Raw genomic sequence first — 25,194 nt, forward strand, 5'->3', positions numbered from 1 at the left:
CAGAAGAATCCTGTAGGCACAGGGAATACCTGGTGCTGGCCATGGGGTCTGGGCAGATGCCAAAAAGACCTTTCTGATTGTTCCTCGTCCTCATCCTCCTCCTCATCTGAATTAATGACCAAATCACGGAAAAACTATTTTAAGGAAGGACATTTTAGGGAAATACAGAAAATCGAAAATTAAAGGTAACGTTTTAAAAGAAGCTCATTTTAAGGAAAAATTGAAAATAACATTAATCTTGGGTAACGTTTAGAACTACTGTGAGGTTTTTTGGTTCTGGGAGGGTAATGGTTAGGGTGATGGAGGGCTCTTAGGGGGTCAGAAATAATTGGAGTTCCGACATAGAAAGGTGATTTATTTTAGAGTTCATGGATGGGTGGAGCATAGGGGTGGTGAAGGTTTTTTTACAGTTCATAGGAGTGTGAGGTGTTTTTAGATTTCTGGGATGGGTGGCGTGCAGAGATATCTTAAGGATTTTGGGGACCCTGGGCCAAACATATTTTGGGGGCCCCCTTTCAAAAACACTTTGAATATATTAACCTTTTCAGCTCACTCATGCCCTCTTATGTTAGTTCACATTTCCATCTTAGGAACTATTGGGGCCCTCTGTACAACCATATTTTCGGAACCCTAATTTTGATTTAATTAGTGGTATAAACTACTAATTTTGAAAATGCATTTCCCCATGTGGATACCTGGGTATCAATAAGGACTACAATTTACAAGATTCCATTAACTTACAAGAACTACAACACCAATTCTTTAAACACAAGACGGACCTGACCACCAGTGAATTCACTCACTCCACCACCCCAGTTCAGACATGGCCATATGCAAATCAGTCTGACCCTGTGCCTCATGGGAACAGTCCAGCCGGAACTGTCAGGCCATGTCTTCCCTGGAACGGAAACAAGCATCCTGGGACCGGTTTCTGGCTAATCAGCCATCATCAGCCAGGCTAGCTTGAATCCAGTGGCAAAGTGAGCAAGGGACCCACGTCTGGGCATACCCTGCCAACTTAGGGCGAACAAAGCATCCTGGCTGATTTTTTTTTCCTCAAATCTGTTTATTAGCATTTTATATTTTTCAAGGTACAATACAAAAAACTATCAGTTTATCATGACATTCCTGCCACGCCAGTCACGCCAGTTCAACATTCAAGCATCACAGATCAATACAGAGTGAAATCGTGGAGCCGCGCTGACAATGTCTTATAAGCGAAGGGCATGTGCTCAGAACTGACTGTTACGGGTAGGGCCTACTCCGGCACCCTCAATATTGATTCATGACTATCTGTTGGTTCAGTCTTGCACAGTAGCATGCTTGTGGGGTGGATCCTTTTACTATGGACTTGCGCCTAGAAATGACATTTATCTAACAGTTATACAAAAAGAACTTGAACAGTAGCGGCAAAACACATGCATTCGTGCGTGCTGATCCTCCTCCCCCTGGCGCCCCCCGCGTGTGCAACGTCATCCGTGAGCAAGTATGTATCGCATACTTGCGTGCCCGAAGGCTGGAAGACTGTGTGACAGGTTGTCCGGACAGTAAAGTATCCCACGGTACGCTCCAACCCCTCAGGCCATTTACTTAGGTCGCTTCAGCATCCAAGTCGCTAGCCCCCCGGCAATTGTAGGGCATTGAGCATGCGTTCCCATTGTTCCGCCATAGGTGCTTTTCGGAGCCCCGTCGTTTCCTCCCTCCGTATGGTGATCCATTCCGCCCGGGCCCACGCCTGAAGGGAAGAGAGCCACGCCTGCGCAGCAGGTGGTTCGCGCGCCTTCCACCATATCGTAAGGAGACGCTTCGCCACCACTAACCCCAGATCTAAGAAGCGGGAAGATGCTTTATCTTTGGGTGACCTCTTGAAATGGTGTAAGACGTAATCAGCCCAGCTAAAGAGAATGGTGCGACCCGTGCACACCCCGAGCGTTCCACATATAGCATTCCAGTAATCACCCAGTCTAGGGCAGTTCCATAAGAGGTGGATAAGTCCTGCTTCTAATTCATCGCATCTGGGGCAGGACGCGTCGGAGCGGTGGAAGTATCTGATGATTAACTCAGGTGTAAGGTAGGCCCTATGAACAATTGTATCTGGCAGAAGCTCATGTTTCGGGGAATGCGCACCGAGAATTCTCTCCCATTCCTTATCAGTCAGCGCCCGTTCCAAATTTCGTTCCCACTTGCCTCTGAGCGGAGCCAAACTGATCTCTGTGTGAGCCCTTAGCAATGCGGCAAACCAACGGACCAGGTGCCTACCCCTCCCCATAACGAGCAGGTATTGTATGGTTAAGTGTTGTTCAGGCTCTGTCGCCATGTCTCCCCATCTAGCCGCCATCTTTGCTACGAGTGAGCGATGTAGCAGGAACCCCCCAGGAGGTAGCCCGTCCTCTGATACCAACGTCTCATAAGCCACTAGTGCTCCATCCCTGAAAAGATCGCCCAGTGTCTGGATGTCAGCCTCTCTCCACTGCTCCAACATGGGGTGCGTTATAGCCCCCCCACCCCCTGGAGAGCCCTCCAAGGGTATAGCAGGCGCGTACGGAAGCATCTTTTGAGTGAGGAACAGGGTTCTACGGAAGCACTTGTATGCCACCGCCAGCAACAGCGGAGCGGGCTTCTCAGGCGCCATCAGCGGTGAAAGAGCTTGGTGACACGGCACAAAGAGTACGGCGGCTCGATAGTAGCAGTGTCTTCCCGACCCTTATCTGCCAACCAGCGGGCAATCCATTGAAGCTGCGCAGCCAGGTAGTAGTGCTCAAAACAAGGGGCGGCTAGCCCTCCCTTGTCTGTTGGCAGAAACAGTTTCGCCAGCGCTAGTCGATGCCGAGATGTGCCCCAGATGAAGTCCCGCAGGACCGCATTGAGTTTTGAGAAGAAGGGGGTCGGGATGAATAATGGCAAATTGACAAAATAGTAGAGGAGCCTGGGAAGCATGACCATTTTGGCAAGAGCTACTCTGACCGTGATTGTCAACGGAAGCGTGGACCAAAAGCTTATCTGTGATCTGAGCGCCTAGTCGCCAGAGCCTGGATCGCCCTGGCTAATCTGGCTGATGAGGGCTGCAAGCCTGAAACCGGTCTTGGATGCTTGTTTCCAGTCCAGGGAGGACCTGGCCTGGCAGTTCGATCTGGACTGTTCCCATTGGGCGCAGGGTCAAGACTGGTTCGCAAATGGCTGTGTCCAAACTGGAATGGCATGGTGAGCAAAAAAACAATGGATTTAGGCCTAGATCTCTGTACTGGGGCGAATGCATGACATTGTTCTGCATTCTGTCCATCAATTGTTCTTTTTGCATTTATCACCCTGAGTGGGACGGATATGCTCAGACGTGAGTCCCGTGCTCTCCATGCCACTGGAGTCAGGCTATCCTGGCTGATGAGGGCTGAAAGTCTGAAACCGGTCTTAGGATGCTTGTTTCCAATCCAGGGAGGACCTGGCCTGGCAGTTCGGGCTGGACTGTTCCCATTGGGCGCAGGGTCAAGACTGATTTGCATATGGTTGGGTCCAAACTGGAATAGTATGGTGAGCAAAAAAAACAATGGATTTAGGCTCAGATCTCTGTACTGGGGTGAATGTATGACATTGTTGTGCATTCTGTCCCTCAATTGTTCTCTGTACGCATGTTGATGGTAACTGGTGCTCAGGGGAAGCCTTCCTGTACCTCGCGCTATATAAAACTTGGAGAAAAATAATGTATGCTTGCAGAATACTGTGTAGGAGCGTTGAGAACTTTCAGGCGAAAATTGTTTGTGTGACTTGGCTGGGTAAATATGTTTACGTGTGCCTCACCCTGTCTCTCCTGCCCAGACAAGCTATACCAGCCCTCGGTCCCGGACCTAGGCTCAGCCTCTCACCCACGGCTGCAGCTCATCCTCCTCGCTTGTTATATAACATCCTCGCCCCGCCCCTTTGGGCGTGGTCCGGCGCTGGCAGGCGGTGCCGGGGCCTCTGACAGCCTCTCCCAGGGTTCCCTCCTGCTCGGCCCGGGCTGAGTGACATGTTTTTGTGCTGAGCGCCGCAGTTCCAGTTGAAGCTGGATCTAGCAGCGGCCCCAGAGCCGGTAGCCTCATGGGTTCCGGGACCCGGAGGCCACCGCCGCCGCGGCAGGTACGCACGCGGGCTTGGGGGCAGACACGGGACGGTTAGTCGGGGAGACCCGGACCTGGGGAGGGGTGAAGACGGTAAAAGATCCCTTGTGGCCGATCACCCACTTGGCGGACTGCCAGTACCCCGGCTCGTTTCATCAGCCGAGGAGGACCCAGCGTTCTTAACTATAACCCTGAAATACACGGGACGTGTTCATCTCTTTTGCATTAGCTTTGTTTCTTTTGTTGTTTTGGCCTTTTTGTTGCTCCGACATTGTATTTTCTCCTTTGCCCTAGCCGTGAGGTTCTGATTTGTGTTTACCCCATCTGGTTCGAGACACTATTTTTACAGAGACGTGGCATTTGGTGGCAGAAAATGTAATCGACCAGATAAGAGGAATGTATCCCGTTTGTGAGTGCTCTTAACCTCAGATAAGCATGCTTCTTAATACGCCCCTTAGCTGGAAGTTGTCCCTCTCCTTTTGACTCTAATTCACCTCACATCTGATCTTCCTCGCCCTCAAATATTTAGTTCGCCTCTGTTGTTTTCGATGGTATCACCCTCGAAAAAACCATCTGCCCTCCCCCTTCTTGGAGCCTCGAGGTTGGAAGCCAGTGTGTGTAGATGTTTTCCGGAGACCAACAGCACTTCCTGTTTTCCTGGGAACGAAGGAGATCTGTCTAGGAAATCTCCTTATGGAGAAACAGCAAGTCTGGGCATCTGGCAGTCCCATGAAGCTGTGGCGTAGGTGGGGGAAGGGCAACTAGCAGGTTCAAAACAACTTTGAGCGGTGGATTATCAACGGTGGACGGTATTGACGGCTCCCGGTTTTACTACGCCTCCTAATTACTTAGAGAACTTATTTACTCCTTTAAAAAAAAAAATCATATTTTTTTGACTAGATCTGGAGGGAAACGGAATGATTTAGAATAGGCAGTTGTTATGTTGGGCCCTAAAGAAATCAGGGATACAAGTTTTAATTTTTAATACGGAAATTAAATTGTCTATAAAGCGCTCCCTGTAGTATTGCATTTTGCTTCTGAAAGTATCCGGTTGCCGCGCGAACGACTGTTTAATTTCTTAAACGTCTACAGGTTTCTAATCTAGGCATGTACCTTTATAAAAAACAGATTAGTTGGACTGGTTTGTCATGTTTAATTTCTCCAACGTCATGAAGTCCATTTATTCCACACACTCACAGATGACATGCATATTCACATGTAGCCCAAATATTGTGCCAGTCCGTCGAAAGGGAGGTAATGCATCAAATGTAAGATTGTAGTTACACGGTTACATTTTAATGTTTGACTAGTGTAATACTACAAATCTATCTCCGTGTGCGTTGGTGGTTGTTAATGATCAGTACAGTGACTGCCTAGAAAACGAGTATTGAATTTATTTCACGAGCAGGAGTGAGGGCACTTAAAGCATGGTAAGATTAGAGTCACCATACAGGTGTGGAAAGTGCTTATCTGTTCAAGATGATTCACGGTACTAATGGTGGAATGTAATACTATTCCAAATTGTCACGGTTTCTCTCTCTACCATCTCACTTTGTGTGACAGTCTTTGTGGTATTCACACCACTTTTTTTGCCCAGTATATTTGAGGCTTTTGTTCCAGATATTGAGATCCTCGTATCTCTCTCTAGATGTGCTGGGCTCCTTGTAGTATCCTGGGGCCCAGTGAGCCCCCACTGCCCTCCTTGTCGTTGCTTCTATCCTCTGCTGGCTCTCTGATGTGTTAGTCCTTCTGTCTTGTGTAGTTTGTGCTAAGTCCTTGAACACCACACCATTTTTCAGAACGATAGCCCTCGCTTGCCCTATGCCTTGCCCCCTGGCACCTACGTGCATTAGTTTGTTTACCCAAGCTTTGTTATAATCCCTGCTCCCCAGTGGTACTGTATCTGCTCAGACGTTCCCCTTATGTCCCTAAAGTGAGCTATAACATCTCCTGCTCTCTGCCTTTTCTTATGCTACCCTTGCCGCTGGCTTTCAGTCTTCTATTTGAAACTGTTTCTTTCCTCTTTAACTTTTACTGATTGTGTGTGTTTCTTTATTGGTCGTCTTTCTTTCTTAGAATTTCCTTCCTCTTTATCTGTTCAGAGGTTCCTGCCTTGCTATTCCTATCTTCTTGCCTCTCTATCATCAGTCTGTACTATTTCCATCTTCCGCCATGGCAGCCTCTCTCACTGTCCTTTTTCTGATCCTGGACAGTAGTTATTGCTCTCCATCGGCACGCTAGTTATCCTTCACCCTCTTGTTCCCTCTTGAATGAGAACCCCTGTAGCCTCCTAGTCATATGACCTGTTTAGTAGCTACTGATTAATGACCATTGATCACCTTTTTTGTGGAGGTGAAGTGTTAAATAGGTACTGGACGAAAAGTGTTCACAACCTATCCCTAGAGGTGATGTTATTCTAAGACCTGTTTTTATGTGTTTAGGGAATTGTCCTGCTGAGTAAGTCCCTTGTCTGAGTGTTGTCAAGTTGCTGCATAGACTTCTTTAGTCGGGTTGAGGGAGTCACTGTATAGAGAATGGTTCAGATTGACCTAGTGAGATGGGTTGAGGATTTTCCACGTGCAGGAAGAGTCTCTGTCCAGTAGGGAAATCTCTGTGTGAAGAAAGATTATCATCCTTACGTGAGCTGGTGAGTTTGTGTAGAGAATGATTCCCTCCTTTAGTTTGATTAGTGAGTGGTTACCCAGTGGGCTGGATAATTGCCATTTAGAGAAGAATTGTCATTTGCTTGTAGTTTGTGAAGAGAAGGATTCTCATCTTTGGATTTCTTAGGCTGTTGCAGTATTTCAGTAAAAAACTGCTGATTAGGCGGTATTACTGTTTTTTTTTCAGGTGGAATAACCTGTAGCCATACAGCGAGGAATTCTGCATTATTAGATGGGTTGGAGTTGCCATATATGGGTGTGGCGAGTTGCCATGCAGCAAGTGATTCACTTGCTAAGGTGCGTTGGGGAGTTGTTTTACATCGCATAGTTCTCCTCTTTGACCTAGTTGGAGAGATTATATATATTCCTAAACCCATCTAATGCAAGCAATCTTTGGTTGTACAGCTTTCTCAGTCTATCTTAAGAGAACTGCCTGCTGTATACCCACCAAAGTGAAACACTCCTGTGACAATTCTCAAACCGCCCAAGCAAATGGATCACTAAATATATAATTTTCTTGGGTGGGTTGAAAATTGTCACAGGAGTGTTTCACTTAGGTGATACTACCACATGTGATTGGGGAATAGCCATACTGTTGTTGTCTGTCTTCGTTTGGTGACAAAACCAGTTTCAAGACCAGGAATTGCCACAGAGTGTGTCATTGTCTTCTAAGGGTGAGTTCAAGGTTTTGGCACCCGATTAGGTGTTCTTCAGGTGCTTCTGGTATTTCTTTGCATCATGTGGTTCTTAGAGTTAGTTGTGACGTTGCCTCAGATAATGTGGTTTCCCATTTGACTTGGGGAGTTGCCATGTACAATGCGCTGTTCTCTTGTTTGGGTAAGTGGTTCAGTTCGTTGTCTGTGTTATGACGTAGCTTTGCAGTGTTTTGCTTTTCATCGGATAGTTTGTGAAGTGTGGCTTTTCATGGGATGGTTTGTGAAGTAGCCTTGTAGTGTGGCTTTTCTTTGGATATGTTGTGAAATAGCCTTACAGTGGCTTCTGTGATTCCCTTCTTTTGGGAAGGTTAAGGAGTTTCCAAACTGCCAGTATGTTTTCCTTCAAGTGGGTTCAGCAGTTTCCATCCAGCCAGTGATTCTTTATTTTGGGAAGGTTGGGAGTTGTGTACATATGAAGGCTTTGGTTGGGTCGTTGCTTTATCGTCAGTTTGAATGTCCTGGATACATGTTTGGTACTGGTCTTCCGTTCCCTTTCACGACAAGGCTGACATGTCATGCCTCATGCCTTCGGCAGGCGGCTCAGTCGCCAGTATAAGGAAGTGTTGCAATAGTTTAAGTTGGCGCCCGGGATGCCTCGTGCGTCGATGGTCGCTCTTGCCTCAGTACAGCAGCCTCTTCTTTTCCTGCCCCCGGTGTTCTTTGGTAGGAAGCTTTAAATGCAGTGACCTGCTTGCTGCTGGTAGCCGTGGCTTTATTCTCGGCGGTGGAACCCACAGCGACTTGACTGTGTGTTTTTGTTCCCTCAGGAGCCCGCAGGGAAGTGTGGTGGGAGTACAAGATGTATGCAGCGTGTGGCCGTGACGGCAAGGTGAGCGGCGCAGGAGGGCGAGGCGCGAGGACGGAAGGCAGGAGCGGCGCAGAGGGCGCGAGAGGGCTCGCCAATGCCGTTTAAGGTAAGTGTCGCGCCGCGCTGCGTCCAGGTTCATCCCGCGTGTCTCCAGAGGGGACTTGGAGTGGCTGCGGGGCGGAGCAGTCAAATAAAGACGGCATAACTGGGTGGGGACCTGGCCTTAAACCCCACCGGGAGCCAGTGTTTTCCTGCATGTTCCTCGGTGCAGTAACTAACCTCTGCTATCCCTCATACACCCGTAAACCCCTGGCCCAGTTCATGTACACCCGGCCCTGCAAACCACCTGCTGTGAAACCTACCTTGCGGCGTGCCAGGTGTACTGTCTAAAGTCCTCTTCCGGGGTACACGGCGTGCGTGGTGCTTTCTGAGCCTTTGTGTGTAGGACAGAACTGGTGCCCCTGGCCTAAGGCCCGGTGCATACCAACTGTCTTAATGCCCACAAATCCTGTGTATATGGAGGCAACTTCATGAGAAGAACTCCTCGGGCTCGTTCTATAATAACTAAGTGTAATCTTACATCAGCCCTCGTGGCCCAGTGTAAGCTCAGCCCCTGGAGCCTACGCTGCCCAAACCCTGCAGAGAACGAGATCTGCGCCTGGCTCTGTGCCACATGCCCCGCGCAGTGAGGGAGCACAGGCCCAATGATCCTGGTGGATCTGGGCGTTTTCTTTGGTGCCCACTCTCATTGAGCCAGTTCAGTCACTGCGCCGTATTTCTGGTAACTTTAATGCAAGCAGAGCAGCCACTGATGTGTGAACCTGGTGGAATTCCAGATATTCACCTTGAACATATGCCTGTGCAAGCAGTTAGTGCGTATGTGCTCTCCATATGCTTTTATTGTAGGTTCTGCTTGAGGGCGGAGTTGGGGCATTGTGTAGCCACATTGTGCTTTGAGGCGGGTCACGTTCTTGTAATGAAGGTAGAGGAGGTGACACAGAGAGCTATCTAGTGCACTGCTGACCACTTGCTATGTAGTGCCTAGTTAGCCGATTTCGCTTTGGAGACCTCCTAGCCTTTTGGTCTGTGGCACGTGCCCTAATTGAGGTGCTATGTCAGCCATTTGCATAACTTTGTTGTATGGTTCCCCTCTACCTTCTTTCTCTAGGGTGTCCTGCCGCCCCTTTACTTCGCAGTGCTGTGTCCATTTGGCAGCCATTTCACACTTCTTTGCAATGTATGCTTCTTGCCAGCTAGCTCCTAGGCATGTGCCCGGTTGCCGAATGTACAAGCAGCCAGTCTTTTTATCAATAGGGTGCAGCTGTTTGCCATGATCGTGCTCTTGAAAGATTGCACACGTTGTACGGAACAAGGCAGCGCGGGATCAAGGCTTGCATAAGAAAGTTTCTGTAGGACACACCCAGACAGCCATGCAGAGATAAGTGCCTTGGGTATTAGGAGCTGCCTGTGCTGCAGAGACCTGCTGCGTAGGAGATGACCACAGAGGTCTGTTGGTGCCGGGGAATGGCAAAACTTACAGAACGGGGTAACAAAACAAGGACATGCCTACAGAGCAAGTTTGAGGGAAGAACGCGACATACGTGCTCCAGATGGAATAAATACCTTTCTTACAACCTGCTACGTCTGGATTACCTTACTACACAGAGTAATGATGAAACACAGCAGTGAGATAGTAAAGAGACCCATACAGGGATCTAAAAGTGCGAGGAGGTAGAGCTCTGTGAGAGCAAAGAGAGACACAGGGCTGTGAGGGAGAAAGGAGACCCGAGCGCTTAGGGTCGGGAGACTCTTGTAGAGCTTTGTGAGATCCAGATGCATACAGGTCTGGAGGAATTGGGGGCTCCGGGAGAGCAAGGGGGCAGTCCTAAAGCTTGAATGGATCAAAAACGTTCATACAGAGGTCTGAGTGAGTAGATGTACAGACCATAACTAAAGCAAACAAACTCATGGCACAGATTTTAGGGAGGCGTATACAGTTATATTATGGAGGAAAGAGTGTCTCATTTTAGATCTGAGCGCAGAGTGACTACTACAAAGCTCTGGGAGTGCAAGGTGAGACTAAACTCGGGGTAAGAAGTCCATTCTAGAGCTCTGAGGGACTAAAGTGAGGCGAACAGAGCATCTAGGGAACAAAGAAAAAGCAAAGCAAATCCCTGAGCGAGCAAGCATGCGTTTACAGAACTGCGGTAGACTAATGAGAGGACGCTGACAGAGCTAGGGAACACAGTGGAACTAAAGGGTATGGCTCAGGGCTCTGAGGAAGTAAATCAAAATACCACTCTGGGAGCAAGGGGACACATGCGTAGCTAAAAGGGATTCAGGGGAGCATATGCAGAGCTCTGAGAGAGTGCAGAAATCTGTCGAGTTGTGAATAAGCAAGGTGGCACAGACAGGAGATTATGGAGAGCAAGGAAATGTTAACAGAAGTTTGAGGGCAAGCAAGAGTCCGAGGGAGCTAGCAACGGAACAGATCTCCAAAATAACAAGTATTGGCATAGCCAATAGGTCTCGCCTTTGGGAACTTATGTGTTTAGCCAGAGATATTGACTTTACCTATGTCTTTAAGCTGTGCTGTAAAGAAGTTTGAAGCATGCTGAAAAGTTACAATAAAGACGTTTCAGAAGCATTTTTGTTACCTTAGATATGACCAAAAAAGCATTATGTACAACTAAACAACCATATTTAAAAAGTATTAAAAAGAATGTCTTGAGTTTTTTTTGTCCTTTCAATGCTGGCAACTTGTATCTGCCTGTCCCAATGGTTGCATGTTGTTTTTTAGGTCTCGTGACCTTAAATGCGCGCAAGCGCATTGAGGAACGAGAATTCAAGTGCTCAAAATGCTCATGAAACCACCAGCTTTTTGCTGGCGTTTTCATGCAGTTCATGTGAACCACGTGTTCAAACATGAACGCGCATCAGCCTCCCTCCATTTGCCGCACAGCACATCAAAGGGCTTCGCCCAGCAAGCGCTCTGCGGCTTCTCCTCCCCTCCTCCCCTAACTTCCTTGCATTTCTCCTCCCCCTCCCCAGCCAGCTTCCCCCAGGCCGTGTTCCCTCATCCCTCGCACCCCCTCCTCCTTCAGCTTATCACATTCTTCAAACTAAAAATGCGTCCCCGCTTGTAGCATGCAGGGGCCTAAAGTGATTGCATTAACCAAACTAGTTTTCCTACCCAATTTTTTTTCCCCCGACAGATAAAGGTAAGTTGCATTTATATTTTCCATTTAAGGTATGTGCGTTGTATTGTGTATGTCTGTACGTAAACATCTACCAAAATCCCCCAGGATCAGAGTTCACTTACTTTTATTTATGCACTTTGACTGCTGCCCAGATCAGTGATGAGTGCTTGGCAAAGAATAAATAGTAATAATAAAATACATTTTCATGCAGATTTTAATAATGCTAATCAGTAAGTGGCCACATCAAAGGCTCTGTGCCACTTTCACCCACACAGCAACACTTACAGACACGCAACGCCACTCACACCCACGCAAGCCCGCTATCATCCACGCAACACCACACTCACCCACGCAACGCCACTCACCCAAACAACACCACTCATCCACGCAACCCCACTCATCCACGCAACCCCACTCATCCACGCAGCCCCACTCACCCACGCAGCGCCACTCACCCACGCAGCGCCACTCACCCACGCAGCGCCACTCACCCACGCAGCGCCACTCACCCACGCAGCGCCACTCACCCACGCAGCGCCACTCACCCAAAGCCACTCACACACACGCAGTGCCACTTTCACCCACACTGTGCAGTGCACAATAGGTCTCGCAGTAGGAAAGTTGGAGCTATTGGTTTTGTAAATGACAAAGCCCTTTATGTTTTTAAAATGAAAACAAAAATAAAAGGCATTGTTATTTGCAATTGTAATAGCTCCAACTTTCCTACTGCGAGACCTATTGGCAACGCCAGTGCTTGATAGATGAGCGTCAGCTTTTTTCTTAGTCTTCAATAAATTCGAAATAAATCAACGTGTGAAATACACTCAGGTTATTTACACTTTGTGTGCGAGCTAGTCATACGCACCAGCTTTAGCTTTACAATAAATTGTGCAAACAAATCCAGTGTCCATATAAAAGCCAAGAGGAACAAGCATTGGCATGGCCAATAGGTCTCGCATTTGGGACCTTATAAGTATTTAGTTATGCAGCACAATATCCCTGGTGCAACAACATCAACTGTTGCGTTGCTAAACACTTATAAGGTCCCAGACACGAGACCTATTGGCTATGCTAATGCTTGTTTTGTTTGTTATGGGGGCATAAATAACGGGAGGGTGAAGGTCAGTCAGTTAGTTACAGTGAGGGAGAGAGTCCGTCAGTGAGAGTCTGTGAGAGTGAGTCAGTCAGTGAGAGTGAATGAGAGTGAGACAGTGAGTGAAAGAGAGTGAGTCAGTCTTAGCCAGGGTCAGTCTTTTAGCGAGGGTCAGTCTTTTAGCGAGGGTCAGTCTTTTAGCGAGAGAGGGTCAGTCTGTGAGCGAGAGAGGATCAGTCTGTGAGCGAGAGAGGATCAGTCTGTGAGCGAGAGAGGATCAGTCTGTGAGCGAGAGAGGATCAGTCTGTGAGCGAGAGAGGATCAGTCTGTGAGCGAGAGAGGATCAGTCTGTGAGCGAGAGAGGATCAGTCTGTGAGCGAGAGAGGATCAGTCTGTGAGCGAGAGAGGATCAGTCTGTGAGCGAGAGAGGATCAGTCTGTGAGCGAGAGAGGATCAGTCTGTGAGCGAGAGAGGATCAGTCTGTGAGCGAGAGAGGATCAGTCTGTGAGCGAGAGAGGATCAGTCTGTGAGCGAGAGAGGATCAGTCTGTGAGCGAGAGAGGATCAGTCTGTGAGCGAGAGAGGATCAGTCTGTGAGCGAGAGAGGATCAGTCTGTGAGCGAGAGAGGATCAGTCTGTGAGCGAGAGAGGATCAGTCTGTGAGCGCGAGAGAGGCAGTCTGTGAGCGCGAGAGAGGCAGTCTGTGAGCGCGAGAGAGGCAGTCTGTGAGCGCGAGAGAGGCAGTCTGTGAGCGCGAGAGAGGCAGTCTGTGAGCGCGAGAGAGGCAGTCTGTGAGCGCGAGAGAGTCAGTGAGTCTGAGAGCGTGTGTCTGTGTGTCTGTGAGTCTGAGAGCGTGTGTCTGTGTGTCTGTGAGTCTGAGAGCGTGTGTCTGTGTGTCTGTGAGTCTGAGAGCGTGTGTCTGTGAGTCTGAGAGCGTGTGTCTTTGAGTCTGTGTTTTTAATGATGTACAAGGGTCTTTCGTCCTTGAATAATTGATGTGTTTTAAATTTAAAAAAAAAAAAAGTTTTATTGAGAACAAAGAAGTTACAATAACAACAAACAGAAAAAAAGGGGAATTTTCCAAGGCAATAGTCACACTAATTACGATCATGTGTCCACATAGAATGCTACTCCAAGTAAGACGATAAGAATCATACAATTGTAACCAGACACATAGGGGGGGGCAGTGAGGAAACATTGCGATAAATACAATCAGTAAGCGATACATGGAATGACGTTCAGGGGGATAAGGAGACGTCGGGGGATAAATCATGCGGGGGGGGGGTACATATATTTCCACGGTAAGCATTCCACTGGGACCAGACTTTGTTCCATTTCCTAGGTCTTCCCCTAGCTAGATACACTTTTTTTCCCTAAACATGCACCAATCCATGCCCTCCTTCCACATCAATACCGTGGGCGACCTCTGGGAACCCCACCGCTGTGCAATGTCCCTCTTAGCTATGATGTTACCGAGGGTCGCCCACCGGATCTGAGCGGCAGTGTAATCAGTCGGGTCCCACACATTCAACAGGCAACGCCGGGCCTCATCTGCAGTGACACCCCGGTAACCCTTTCCATTACAGCATGCACCCGTGCCCAAAACGCCACCACATCAGAGCATTCCCATAGAATGTGGAGGAAGGTACCAGGCATACCGCACCCGCGCCTACACAACCCATCCAGAGAATAACCCATTCGAACCAGACTCGGACCAGTGACATACACACGGTGCAAGATCTTGAGCTGGACAAAACGAAGACGGGCAGGTATGGCGACCTCCTTGGGCGATGACAACGCAGACTGCCAGTCCTCGTCGTCCAGCTCCAACCCATCATCAGTCCATAGTGCTCTGAGATGCACAAGTAGATCAGCCCGATTATTGAGCAACTTTTTATAAATCGATGAATTCGTGCTGTCAGGCACATACATGGCCGTCAAGTATGCAGTCCTCAAGAGGGGAGGACTCGGGAATATCAGTGCCAGCAGCAAAAACCGAGAGCAGGGCATGACGCACCTGTACGTATCTGAAAAATTCCCTGTCCCCGAGCTCATATTCCGTCCGCAACATCTCAAAGGTTTTAACAGTACCTTTGGACCAGAGGTCACCCACTCTGCTGATGCCAATCATGTCCCACCTCTCAAAACCTTTTCTTCTCCACAAACAGCCCAATCTCTCAGATGCATACAATGGGGTCGCACGAGTCAATCTATCACTCCAACCCAAAGCCGCAGTGGCATCATGCCAGACTCGTACAGCAATCCTAGTGGGACCAGCCAGTGTCTTGCAAATCCCCTTGGAGTAGAGCGCCCTATCATAATGTCCGCCCGGCAACAGATGTTTGTCCATCTCAAAAGCCGGGGCAGGACCGGGTGTATAGGTTGGGTGGTTAATCGCACTCAATTGGGAGGCCCAATAATAGCACTTGATATCAGGGAGGGCGATGCCTCCGTCGTACCAAGGGAGCGTGAGTTTAGAAAGAGCAATACGCGCGCGCCCATCCCAAAACAGACGCCTCTGCAGGCTCTCCACTTCCCGAAAATAATTTGAAGGGATAGGGTCAAAAGAGTTTTGGAGTGCATATAAAAATCTCGGCAGTGACATCATCTTAAAGACGGCCTGACGCCAGCGCGCAAGATCAAGTTTCAACCGTTGGAGAGGGGGTAGCAGATTACGCTCATAGCGGACAACGGGATCCAAGGAGACGTGAATCCCCAAATACTTAAACCCAGTCTCGGATACCTGAATCGGGAATCTACGAGGCAGCGGAGGAAGGTCGCCAGCCAATACGTAAACACAGGATTTTGTCCAGTTAATAATAAGACCCGAGTTCTTCCCAAAGGAGGCCAACGCGTCAAAAAGCACGTTCAGGGATTTCTGGGGAGAGGTGAGGTACAAAACGATGTCGTCCGCATAGAGCGAAATGCGATCCTCGAAATCAGGGGTCCACCGAATGCCCTTTATCGAGGGCTCCCAGCGGAGCCATGCTGCCAAAGGCTCCAGTGCAAGGGCAAAGAGCAGTGGTGACAGCGGTCATCCCTGCCGAGTGCCACGCCCGAGAGCAAAAGAGCCGGTGACCATCCCTGCCGAGTGCCACGCCCGAGAGCAAAAGTGCCGGAGACCCTACCATTAACCACCACCTGAGCAAGAGGCCTCTCGTACAGAAGCTTCACCCAGGCAATGAAAACGGGGCCAAATCCAAACTTAGCGAGAGCCGCCCAAAGATTTTTTATTTATTATTTATTTTTAAAGTTTTATATAGCGCGAACAAGATCTTTGCAGATATCAGAGCGCTTTACAGAAACAGTAGGTAGGATAGACAAACTGTTGAAAACAGTATAGAATTCGGTAGGGAGTGATTTGCTAATTAGGGTAGCAATCGCACAAGAGTATGCACAATAATAACAATCAATAAGCAATAATATAGAAGCCGTGCAATGTCGACTCGAATAAGATTATAGCACCCCAGAGGGTGAGTTAACACACTGTTGAAAATAGAATAGTAGGCAGTAGTGAGTGGATTGCCAGTTAGTAAAGCACTCAAGTCATAGTGTACAGCCTTAATAAACAATCAGGAAACCAATAATATAGCATCCGTGCAGTGATTTTGGTCCAGTAGCAGCCATAAAAGAGTCTAACATAGATAAGCATTCAGGTAGCCGATAATATAGGAGCCATGTACTGTCATTGTTCCAGTAGCAATAGGGTTCAGGTGAACTTAGCCATAAGGATGGCTTTTACCTCTTTCTTGAAGAGTACAGAGGAGGGGATAAGCCTAGTTTCTGGCGGGAGTGCATTCCAGATCCTAGGTGCCATCCCTGAGAAGGAGCGTTTGTATGTTTTTTCCTTCCGGAATCTACGAGGTTTCAGGAGGAGATTCTTTGTGCTTCTGTTGGATCTTGAGCCTCCTGATATAGTCAGCTTGTGAGTGAAGTAGTTGGGTGACTTGTGGTGTAAGGCCGAATGTGTCATACAGGCAATTTTCAACTGAACTCTGGCTTCAAAAGGCAGCCAGTTCAGGGATTTTAAGTCAGGGGATATATGCGAGTGTTTTCTTGAACCAGTGATGAGTCTCGCGGCCGCGTTCAAGGAGGCTCGTAGGGGTGCCGTTGTTGTTAGGGGGAGCCCGCTGAGAGCCACAATTCCGTAGTCTATGCGAGGAATGACTAGGGCTTGTACAACAATTCGGAAGTCCTTGGGTGGTAGGAAGGGTTTGAGTTTTCTCAGCGTGTTGATTTGGAAGTTGGCTCCCTTAGTTGCTTTGCTAATATGCTGCTGCATGTCGAGATTGGAGTCAAGTGTGATGCCAAGGGATTTCGCCGAGTCCACGATGGTGGGCTGGACATTTAGAGCGGTTAGATGATTGAGCCAGGTTTGGGTGATGGCCTTTTTCGCAGGAGGTGAGATCAGAAGGAACTCAGTTTTCAGAGCATTTAGTTTAAGGTGATTGTCGGCCAGCCATGCCTGGGTGTTTCTTAGTGTGGCATTCAAAAGTTTGATGTCTTCAGGGGATTGAAGCTTGAGGTAGAGCTGAGTGTCATCAGCGTACATATGGAAGTGTACATTTGATGCTTGAAGCAAGGTGGTGAGTGGTTCCATGACGAGGTTGAACAATGTGGGGGATAGGGAGGAGCCTTGCGGGACTCCTAGTGTTACGGGTACAGGCGAGGACAATTCGTTGTTGATCTTGAACTTCTGAGACCTGTTGTGCAGAAAGGAAGTGAACCATTTGAGAACAGTCCCGGATATGCCCATTCTGGTGTTTAACAGCTCCAGTAGATTCTCGTGTTTGACCGTATCAAATGCTGAGGAGAGGTCGAGGAGGATGAGGAGGCAGGACTCATTGTGATCAAGGATTTGGAGGGCGTCATCAATTATGTGAGTCATAGCCGTTTCCGTGCTATGTTTTGCTCTGAATCCTGATTGGTGAGGGTTGAGGAGGTCAAACTGCTCAATGTGTTTTGTCAGTTGGAGTTGTACGCATTTTTCTAGCAATTTGGCCAGAGTGGGGATATTGGTGATAGGTCGGTAATTGTTTAGGTCGGCCGGGTCAGCTGTGGGTTTCTTGAGTATAGGCGTGACTTGCCCTATCTTAAGGGAGTCTGGGATGAGTCCTTGTTGCAAGGAACAGTTGATGATTTTAGTCCAGAGTGGGAGGAGCAGGGGGGTGAGGGCTTTAACAGCGTTGGCAGGTAGGGGGTCTGTGAGGTGATTGGCGGGTTTCAAGGTGCCGAGCAGCTTGTGAATTGATTCTTCAGTATAGGTGTCGAAGGACGCCCATGAAGCGTTGTTTTTAGGTTGAGTGTTAGTTATGCATAAGGAGCAGGAGTATCGACTTACATCCTTGAGGAGATCACTTCTTATAATGTCGGTCTTTTGCTTGAAGAAAGCAGAAAAGTCTTCGCAACTTGGAATATCCTTTGTTGAGCTGTTAGGTTGTAGAGGTTGCGTCTTGGTTTGGGTTTTTACTAACTCGAACAGTTTTCTTGGTCGGTTTTTTGCTTGATCCAGCTGTTGGCTAAAGAAGACTGATTTCGTGCGTTTGATTTTTCTGAAGTAAGCGTTTCTCTTACTCTTAAGCACTCGAAGGTGCAGTGCTGAGGGGTCAGCTCTCCACGTGCGCTCTGCCATGCGCATAGCACGTCTGTCTTCATTGAGTCTACCATCATACCATGGGTTCGAGTTCTTGGTGGCGACTCTCTTCATTTGCAGGGGTGCGGCTTCATTGATTATCGCAGACATAGTGTCTAGGTAGAGGTCGGTCAGTGAATGCACATCAGAGACTCCCGTCGGGGGAAGAAGGAGACTGCCTGTGTGGGCAGGCAAGGAGTTTGAGTTAAGATTCCTCAAGTCCCTCTTCCAGATCTTGGTTTTGGCAGGTTGAGCCGGGTTAAGTTTGACCTTTTCGTTGATTAAGAAGGTGATGATGTGGTGGTCTGACCAGTCACAGGGTTCGATTGCCTCCAGCTGGGTAGAGTCTTCTTTGGCGATGATAAGGTCAAGGATAGAGCCTTTTTCATGTGTTGGACGGTTGCAGATTTGGGTGAGGTCAAGCGCGTTGAGGAACGTCTTAAGGCTATTCACCACAGCGTCTTTCTGGTCGTTCCAGTGGAGGTTGAAGTCTCCCAAGTAGATTTGATTGATCTGTCGACCGGCGTTGGTGGATATCGTGTCCATGAGTTGTTGGGAAAAGGTGAGGTTGTCTCTGGGTGGGTGGTAGATAACATGAAGGGAGCACACAGGTTTGCCCTCGCTAGTAATATCGAGGCAGATGAGTTCGCAGGAGGAGAGGGAGGGGGAGGGACCTACAGTGACAACGAGGTTGCTCCTGTAGATGCATGCGATTCCCCCGCCCGTCTTGCCATTTCTGTCGAGTCTAATAATGTGATAGTTGGGGGGGACTAGTATGTCCATTATAGGTGTGGAGGCTTCAGTTAGCCACGTTTCAGTCAGAATGGCCAGATCGAGGTCCATTGATAAGATGAGATCCGCGATGCCGGAGGAGTGTCTCGGGGCCGATCTGCAGTTGAGCAGGATACACTTTAGTCTGGGGGTGAGGAGAGTGGGAGAGTGTTCTAGGGAGAGGGGGACTTTTCTGAGATTGCAGGGGACGGAGCTTCTATTGCTCCGCGTGGGGGGCCTGAGGGGATTTGTGAGAATCGTGGGTATGGGAAGGTGTGTGGTGGGTGGGAGTTTTGTGGGACCTGGGCCATATGAGCGGAGTAGAGTGTGCAAGTCTCGGTCAGAGAGGGGTGCGACGGGGGCGGCCGGTGGCCTTGCGGTCGGGGATAGAGGGCCAGCGCGGGGATTGATGAGTGAAGAGGTTTGAGGGGCGAGTGGTATACTTGTTGGGCGCAGAAGTGGAGGGTAGGGCGTGTCTGGGGTGTGTGAAAAGAAGTTCTTTGATGGATTGAAGATCTTCTTTGACTTGTTGGAGGGTGGATATGATCATGTCCAGAGTTGGATTGGGGATGGTATTGGGAGTGAGAACAGTGGGTGAGTGATTGAGTGGGGCAATGGGGTGGGCACTGGATCGAATGGGGCGGGATGTGCACGCGATGGTACATGGCTCTGCGGCCGTAGTAGGTGGGGTAAAGGGCTCTGCGGCCGTAGTAGGTGGGGTGGCATTCGATGGATGAGAGAGTTTGTGAGCAAGGGGCATGGGTGGCGTGGATGAGGACAGGGGGAGGTTGGTGGCGTAGGTGGTGGCGCTGGAGGAAGGAGGCGCAGGTGAGTTGAGGGATGAGTGTAGGCTGGAGAAGGAAGGAATGACGGTAGGATGGTGGGGGCTAAGAGTGGGGGGGGATAGAGGATAAGGGGTTGGGTTGAGGGAGGTGGTGTGTTCCGTGAGTCTGGCCGGTAGGGTAGGGTGGGGTAGTGGGGAGTGAGAGTGGGGGGGGAGAAAGGGTGAGAGTTGGTCGTGTCGCGGGGCGTGGGAAATATGCTCAGTGCGGTGGAGGTGGGTTCTGCGAGACTCGTGTGGGATGGGGAGGGTAAGGCGGGTGGGGGTATAGGGGATGTGTGAAGGGGGTGATATTCGCCAGTGCCTGAGGGGTGTGGGAAAGTGAGATCGGATGGGTGATTGATTGCAGTGGGATCTGCGACGTTCGCAGGAGTCGTGAGGTGGGGGGTGAGAAGGGTGGGGATATGGGGAATGTGCGAGGGGGGGGTGATCTTCGCCAGTGCAAGGGGGATTTTGGGAAGTATGGTCGGGTGGGTGACTGATTACGCGCTGGTCAGAGGGGAGAGGTGTGGAATGCTCCTCTGCTGTGATGGTTTAGGCAAGAAGTACTGACGCTTGGAGTTAGGGGGGTTGTGTAACCCATGGTGTTAGGCGTGGCGGACCGCCCGTTGGAGATATGATTTAGGAAGGTGGGGAACAGATTGTCGAGTAGGTCAAGGTTCCGATCTGTGGATTGGAATAGGATAATCCCGTTGTTATAGATGGAGATGGTCGCTCTGCCCGGGAAAAGTTGGGATGGTGTAATAGAGCGTGTTAGGCCATGAGCGGTTTTTCTAGAAGTGGAGATGGTGAGGGTGGCGAGGAGCACTTTCCTCCACTGTGCTCTGCGTAGGGTGTAGAAGATGATATCAGTGCTCGTGGCCCCATTAGTTAGCGAGAAGTAGGTGTCCACAAACGGGGTTTCGGGGTGGGCCTTCAGGAAGTTCTGTTTGAAGCGTTTGGCGTTTTTTTTTGGTGAGCTCGGATGGATAGTTAATCTTGTATGTATGCTTGCCCATGCGTTCTATGATGGAAGAGGTGTAGGTAGAAGAGGTGGAGGGGGGGGTGAGGGGGGTGGAGTGTGTGGGTGGGGGGACGCGGTTATAGGGCGGGGGGCATGGAGAGAATAGAGGAGAGAAATAAAAGGTAGCTATAGGTGTGGACGCGGTTATAGGGCGGGAAGCGTGGAGAGATTATAGGAGAGAAATAAAGTATAGCTATAGGTGTGAGTTAATGAGGAGGACTGACTAGTCTAAGATGGCCACCGCAGTGGTGTACTAGTCTAAGATGGCCGCCAAAAAGAGCATAGAGAGGCAGGAGTATAAGTCCTTTGTCTGTTGTTGGGTTAGCAAGCCCAGTTTCCCTTTCTATTAATGGGCAGGTCCAGTTGGTCCAGCTTCTATGTTGCTGCATCCATGTTGCTGCTTGGTGAAGATGAGAGAAGAGGAAGGAGCCTTATCTCAGTGCAGGTGACCCCTGACCGTGTTGGTATGCAGCCTCATGGTCAACTGTGGGCAGTGGGGCGATTTATTACTCTAGTTTATAGCCCCCGCCATTTTGGTCAAAAGAGCGACTCTGCCACGTCGACACTAAACCCTTTGTTAGGAGAAATTTTGATTTGGATCATCCCAGTAGCGAAGGGGGAAACCGGCAGGGAAAAACCGGCATACATGTGTATTATGGTGAAAGTGTTAAAAAGTTATGAGCACACACCTTTAGGGCTGTGGCGCCACTCAAAGCACCCTTGCAAACACTACGGCTCCGTCTTCGCCACGTCCCGGCGGCGGCAGGGAGGGGGCGTGAGGAATGGCCGATGCCTCGGTGAATTGTGCTGCAGCTGTCGAGGGAGAGGGGTCAGAGGACGTCCCTTCAACAGGCTCGCGCCTGCAGTCGCCGATGTAGATGGGAGGGAGGTCACCGGGGGTGAGCTCCAGTCAAGCTCCGCGGAGCCAGCTACCTCGTTGCCTGCGAGGGGGGGGGGCGCCGCGGTGAAAAGGAGCCGGCTCCGGTGGATCCAATCGTCTGCGCTCCCGGTGCCCTCCAACCGCGCCCGACGGCGCCACCCGCTCCGCCACAGGCGATGTGCATATGCAGGCGTGCAGCTCCCGGTCAGATCCGCCACCGCAGGAGCGCTCCGATGTCGATGGGCAAGAACTCAAACAGCTAGGAGCCCTCCCTTGGGCCGCACAGCTCCCGCGGTACCAGACGAGACCAGCAGCGCGAAACTCCCCAGTCCGGAGCAGTCCCGGGAGCCCTCCCGCGGCTCGCGCCCCTCAGGATCGCTCCGGTGGTGACGGGCAGGCCCTCAGACCGTCAGGAGCCCTCCCGTGGGTAGCAAGACACTCACTGTTTGGCTGTGGCGGTGCGGGACTCCCCAACAGGGCCACCCCAGGACCGGTGTGGCCACGGGTGCTCTCCGACCTCCAGGCGATCCCGGACTCCGGCTGCACAGATGTCCAGGGCCAGTGTGTAGCGCCCGAGCAGCAGCCCTCCGTCCAACAGCCGATCACCGGTAGCTCCCACGATGTCCAGCGGTGCGCGGCTCCCCAGTGGAACCAGCACAGGTCCGGTACAGACACAGGAGCCCTCCTTCAGCCTCCCGACGATCCCGGACTCCAGCGCCTCCGAAGTCCAGCGCCAGCACAGCAGCCGTCCGCCCAACAGCAGCAGCCGATCTCAAGGCAGCTCGCACGATGACCAGCGCCTGGGCAGCAGCCGTCTTCAAAACAGGTACATATAATATCTTGCATCCAGTTACTTGCATCCGTTACTTGTTATAGTAAGAATCCTCGAAGATGCTCAGGTGCTAACAGGGATTTAATCCAGAATTGGAACCCCCAGCTCTCGGAGCTCTAACCAGAAGCTCCTACCCGGCGGCCATACGGCCATTCTATTGTATCGAAAGCCATCGTGGCGTCCAAGGAAGCCAAAATGGCCGACTCAGAAAGGGTTCCAGCTCTCGTGAGAACTCCATGGAGTCGCCGAAGATTAAGGGCAGTATTGCGATGCGGGATTAAACCGGATTGATCCGGGTGAATCAAGTCACTGATCGCCTTAATCAAACGGTTAGCTAACAATTTAGTTAAGATTTTAGGGTCGGCATTTAAAAGTGAGATGGGTCTATAGAGGCACAGCAGTCGCGCGGCTTACCCTCCTTATGAATCACCACAATAGAGGCCAGTCGCTGATCCGGGGGGAGTTAACCATAGTCCAATGCCTCGAGGAACAGGTCCCTAAGATAGGGCGCCATTTTGTCGGGTCGTAGCTTACACAGTTCAATGGGCAAACCATTGGGGCCCATAGCCTTACCAGAACGAAGGGAACGGATGGCAACCGCGATTTCATCTTTCCTGAGCGGTGCGTCCATGAGATCTCTAACAGCTTCGCATAAGCAGGGCAGCGTAATGTCACGTAACAACAACTGAGAATCCTCCTCGTCCCTATCACAGACCGACGTATACACAGTTCGGAAATGGTCGACAAAACATTCAACGATTCCAACCGGGTCAGTAACACATACTCCATCAGGCCTCTCAATCACAGGGACACAAGATTCACTCTTTCCTTCTTGTCAAGCCACACAATCAGTTTACCAGCCTTATCACCCACGTCATACAATCTACCCTGTTACTCTCTGTTCATTACTTTAGCAGTATCGGTCACCAGGGCTTTATAATCGGATTGTTTTAAACTGAGGGAATGAAGTTTAGACCGGGTGACACCCGCCTCGAGGTCAATCTCAAGGGCAGTTATATCAGCCTCAAGGCATACCAATTCCTCGTACTTGGCTTTCTTGGCACATGCAATTAACGACAAAATGTCCCTGTATAACAGTCTTAAAAGCCTCCCACAGTGACACAGATGAGGAAACAGATCCCACATTATCAAGGAAGTAATGGTCGATGGACTTTATCAGCTCCGAGCGAGTCTTGGGATTACGGAGATACCAGGGGTTTATGGGAGCTACCCTACCTTCGCTACAGACCCCGGCCTCCTCACAGAGCCCCAGAGGGGAATGATCGGAGATGCCCCTGGAAAGATGTTGAATTTCCCTGATAGAGGAAGATTGGGCCGCCGGCATTAGGAAATAATCAAGCCTGGAGAGGCTCCCGTGGACGCCCGAATGGAAGGTGTACTGTAACTGTGTAGGGTGCATCAACCTCCAACTATCTATCAGCCCAAAGGTTTCCAATAGCCTACTCAACCACAACTGAGATCTAGGTAAGTCCCTAGGAGGGTAGCGATCTGAAGTGCCAGAAACGACCGAATTAAAGTCGCCACCCAGGATCAAGAGACCTTCCAGAAGCCCTAAAATGACCCGTCCAATATCAGCAAAGGTGGAAGCCAGCAGGCCCGGGGGGACATAGATTGTGAGTATGAAGAGCGTCTTCCCTTCCCATCAGTGAGCGCGGCGTAGCACCCTCTGTCATCAAGTAGTACACCATCGATTTCAAATGGGAGGGAAGACCGAACCAAAATACCCACCCCCCTGGAGCCAGATGTAAATCCAGAGTGAGCAACCAGACGATATCCACGCCTATTCATGGCTTGACATGCATTACCAATTAAATGCGTTTCTTGCAAAAGAACAAAATCAGGAGAATGATGTTTCAGAAACTGTAAAACTACCCCTCGTTTTATCCTATCACCCAACTCGTTGACATTCAAAGACAGTAGTCTCAACTCACTACCCCCCATGTCCAGAAATAATGTAGAGCACACCCCACACAGAACACAATGATCGGAGCAAAAAAGAAAACAATACAGTGCCTTGTAAGAAAAAACAAACACATAAACACCCCCTCCACCCCTCAACTTGAACCCGTTACAACTCCCCCCCTCCCCCCCACCCTGCACCCCTGCATACGACTCAAAAGCCACCCCAACTTGCAGTGTGCCTGTCGCCCGGACATTAAACTAATCTACACAAAGAAACCCAGGAGGAGGAAAGAGTCCCATTTCACCCCCACCACCCTCAGGCCAATCCAGGATAACTAAAGTATTCGGACTCCGCTGCGAAAACAAAGGAAGTGTTCAGACATCGGGAACCACAGTATCACTCCTGCTCCGGCAAACCACCCTCGGCTCCGCCAGGGTGCTCAGTTCGATCATCTCTCTTAGGCAAAGAGTCAAGCCAGTCACTGACGTTGTCTGGACGGTTGAAAAAAATTGTCCAATCTCCGTACTCAATCCGCAGTCTAGTTGGAAACAGCATGGCGTACTTAAGGCCCAAGTCTCGTAGCCGGCGCTTCACTCCCGGAAAGCCCATTCTCTGCCTTTGAACCAACTGGGAAAAGTCCGGGTAGAAATGAACAGACGCATTCTCAAACTTTACCGGGCCGCCCACCCAAGAAGCCTGCAGGATGGCATCTCTGTCACGAAAGTGAAAAAGTTTCGCAAT

General features: G+C 49.9%; 1 protein-coding gene across 6 annotated transcripts in view; it reads left to right on the plus strand.

Moving 5' to 3' along the window:
* SLC25A39 (solute carrier family 25 member 39) overlaps window positions 1-25,194 on the plus strand; it is a 232,635-nt gene that overhangs the window by 139,637 nt on the left and 67,804 nt on the right. For 3 of the 6 annotated variants that reach the window (XM_078645178.1, XM_078645182.1, XM_078645181.1), the window contains exon 2: window positions 8,238-8,384. In XM_078645178.1, the coding sequence (XP_078501304.1) occupies window positions 8,373-8,384 (12 nt within the window). In that variant the 5' untranslated portion in view covers window positions 8,238-8,372. Of the gene's footprint in view, window positions 1-3,934; window positions 4,111-6,211; window positions 8,134-8,237; window positions 8,385-25,194 lie in introns of those variants that run through there. The other 3 variants (XM_078645177.1, XM_078645183.1, XM_078645179.1) reach the window with 3 other exon arrangements.

Source organism: Lissotriton helveticus, chromosome 5_1 (genome assembly GCF_964261635.1).
Source record: "Lissotriton helveticus chromosome 5_1, aLisHel1.1, whole genome shotgun sequence".
NCBI classification, from domain to species: domain Eukaryota; kingdom Metazoa; phylum Chordata; class Amphibia; order Caudata; family Salamandridae; genus Lissotriton; species Lissotriton helveticus.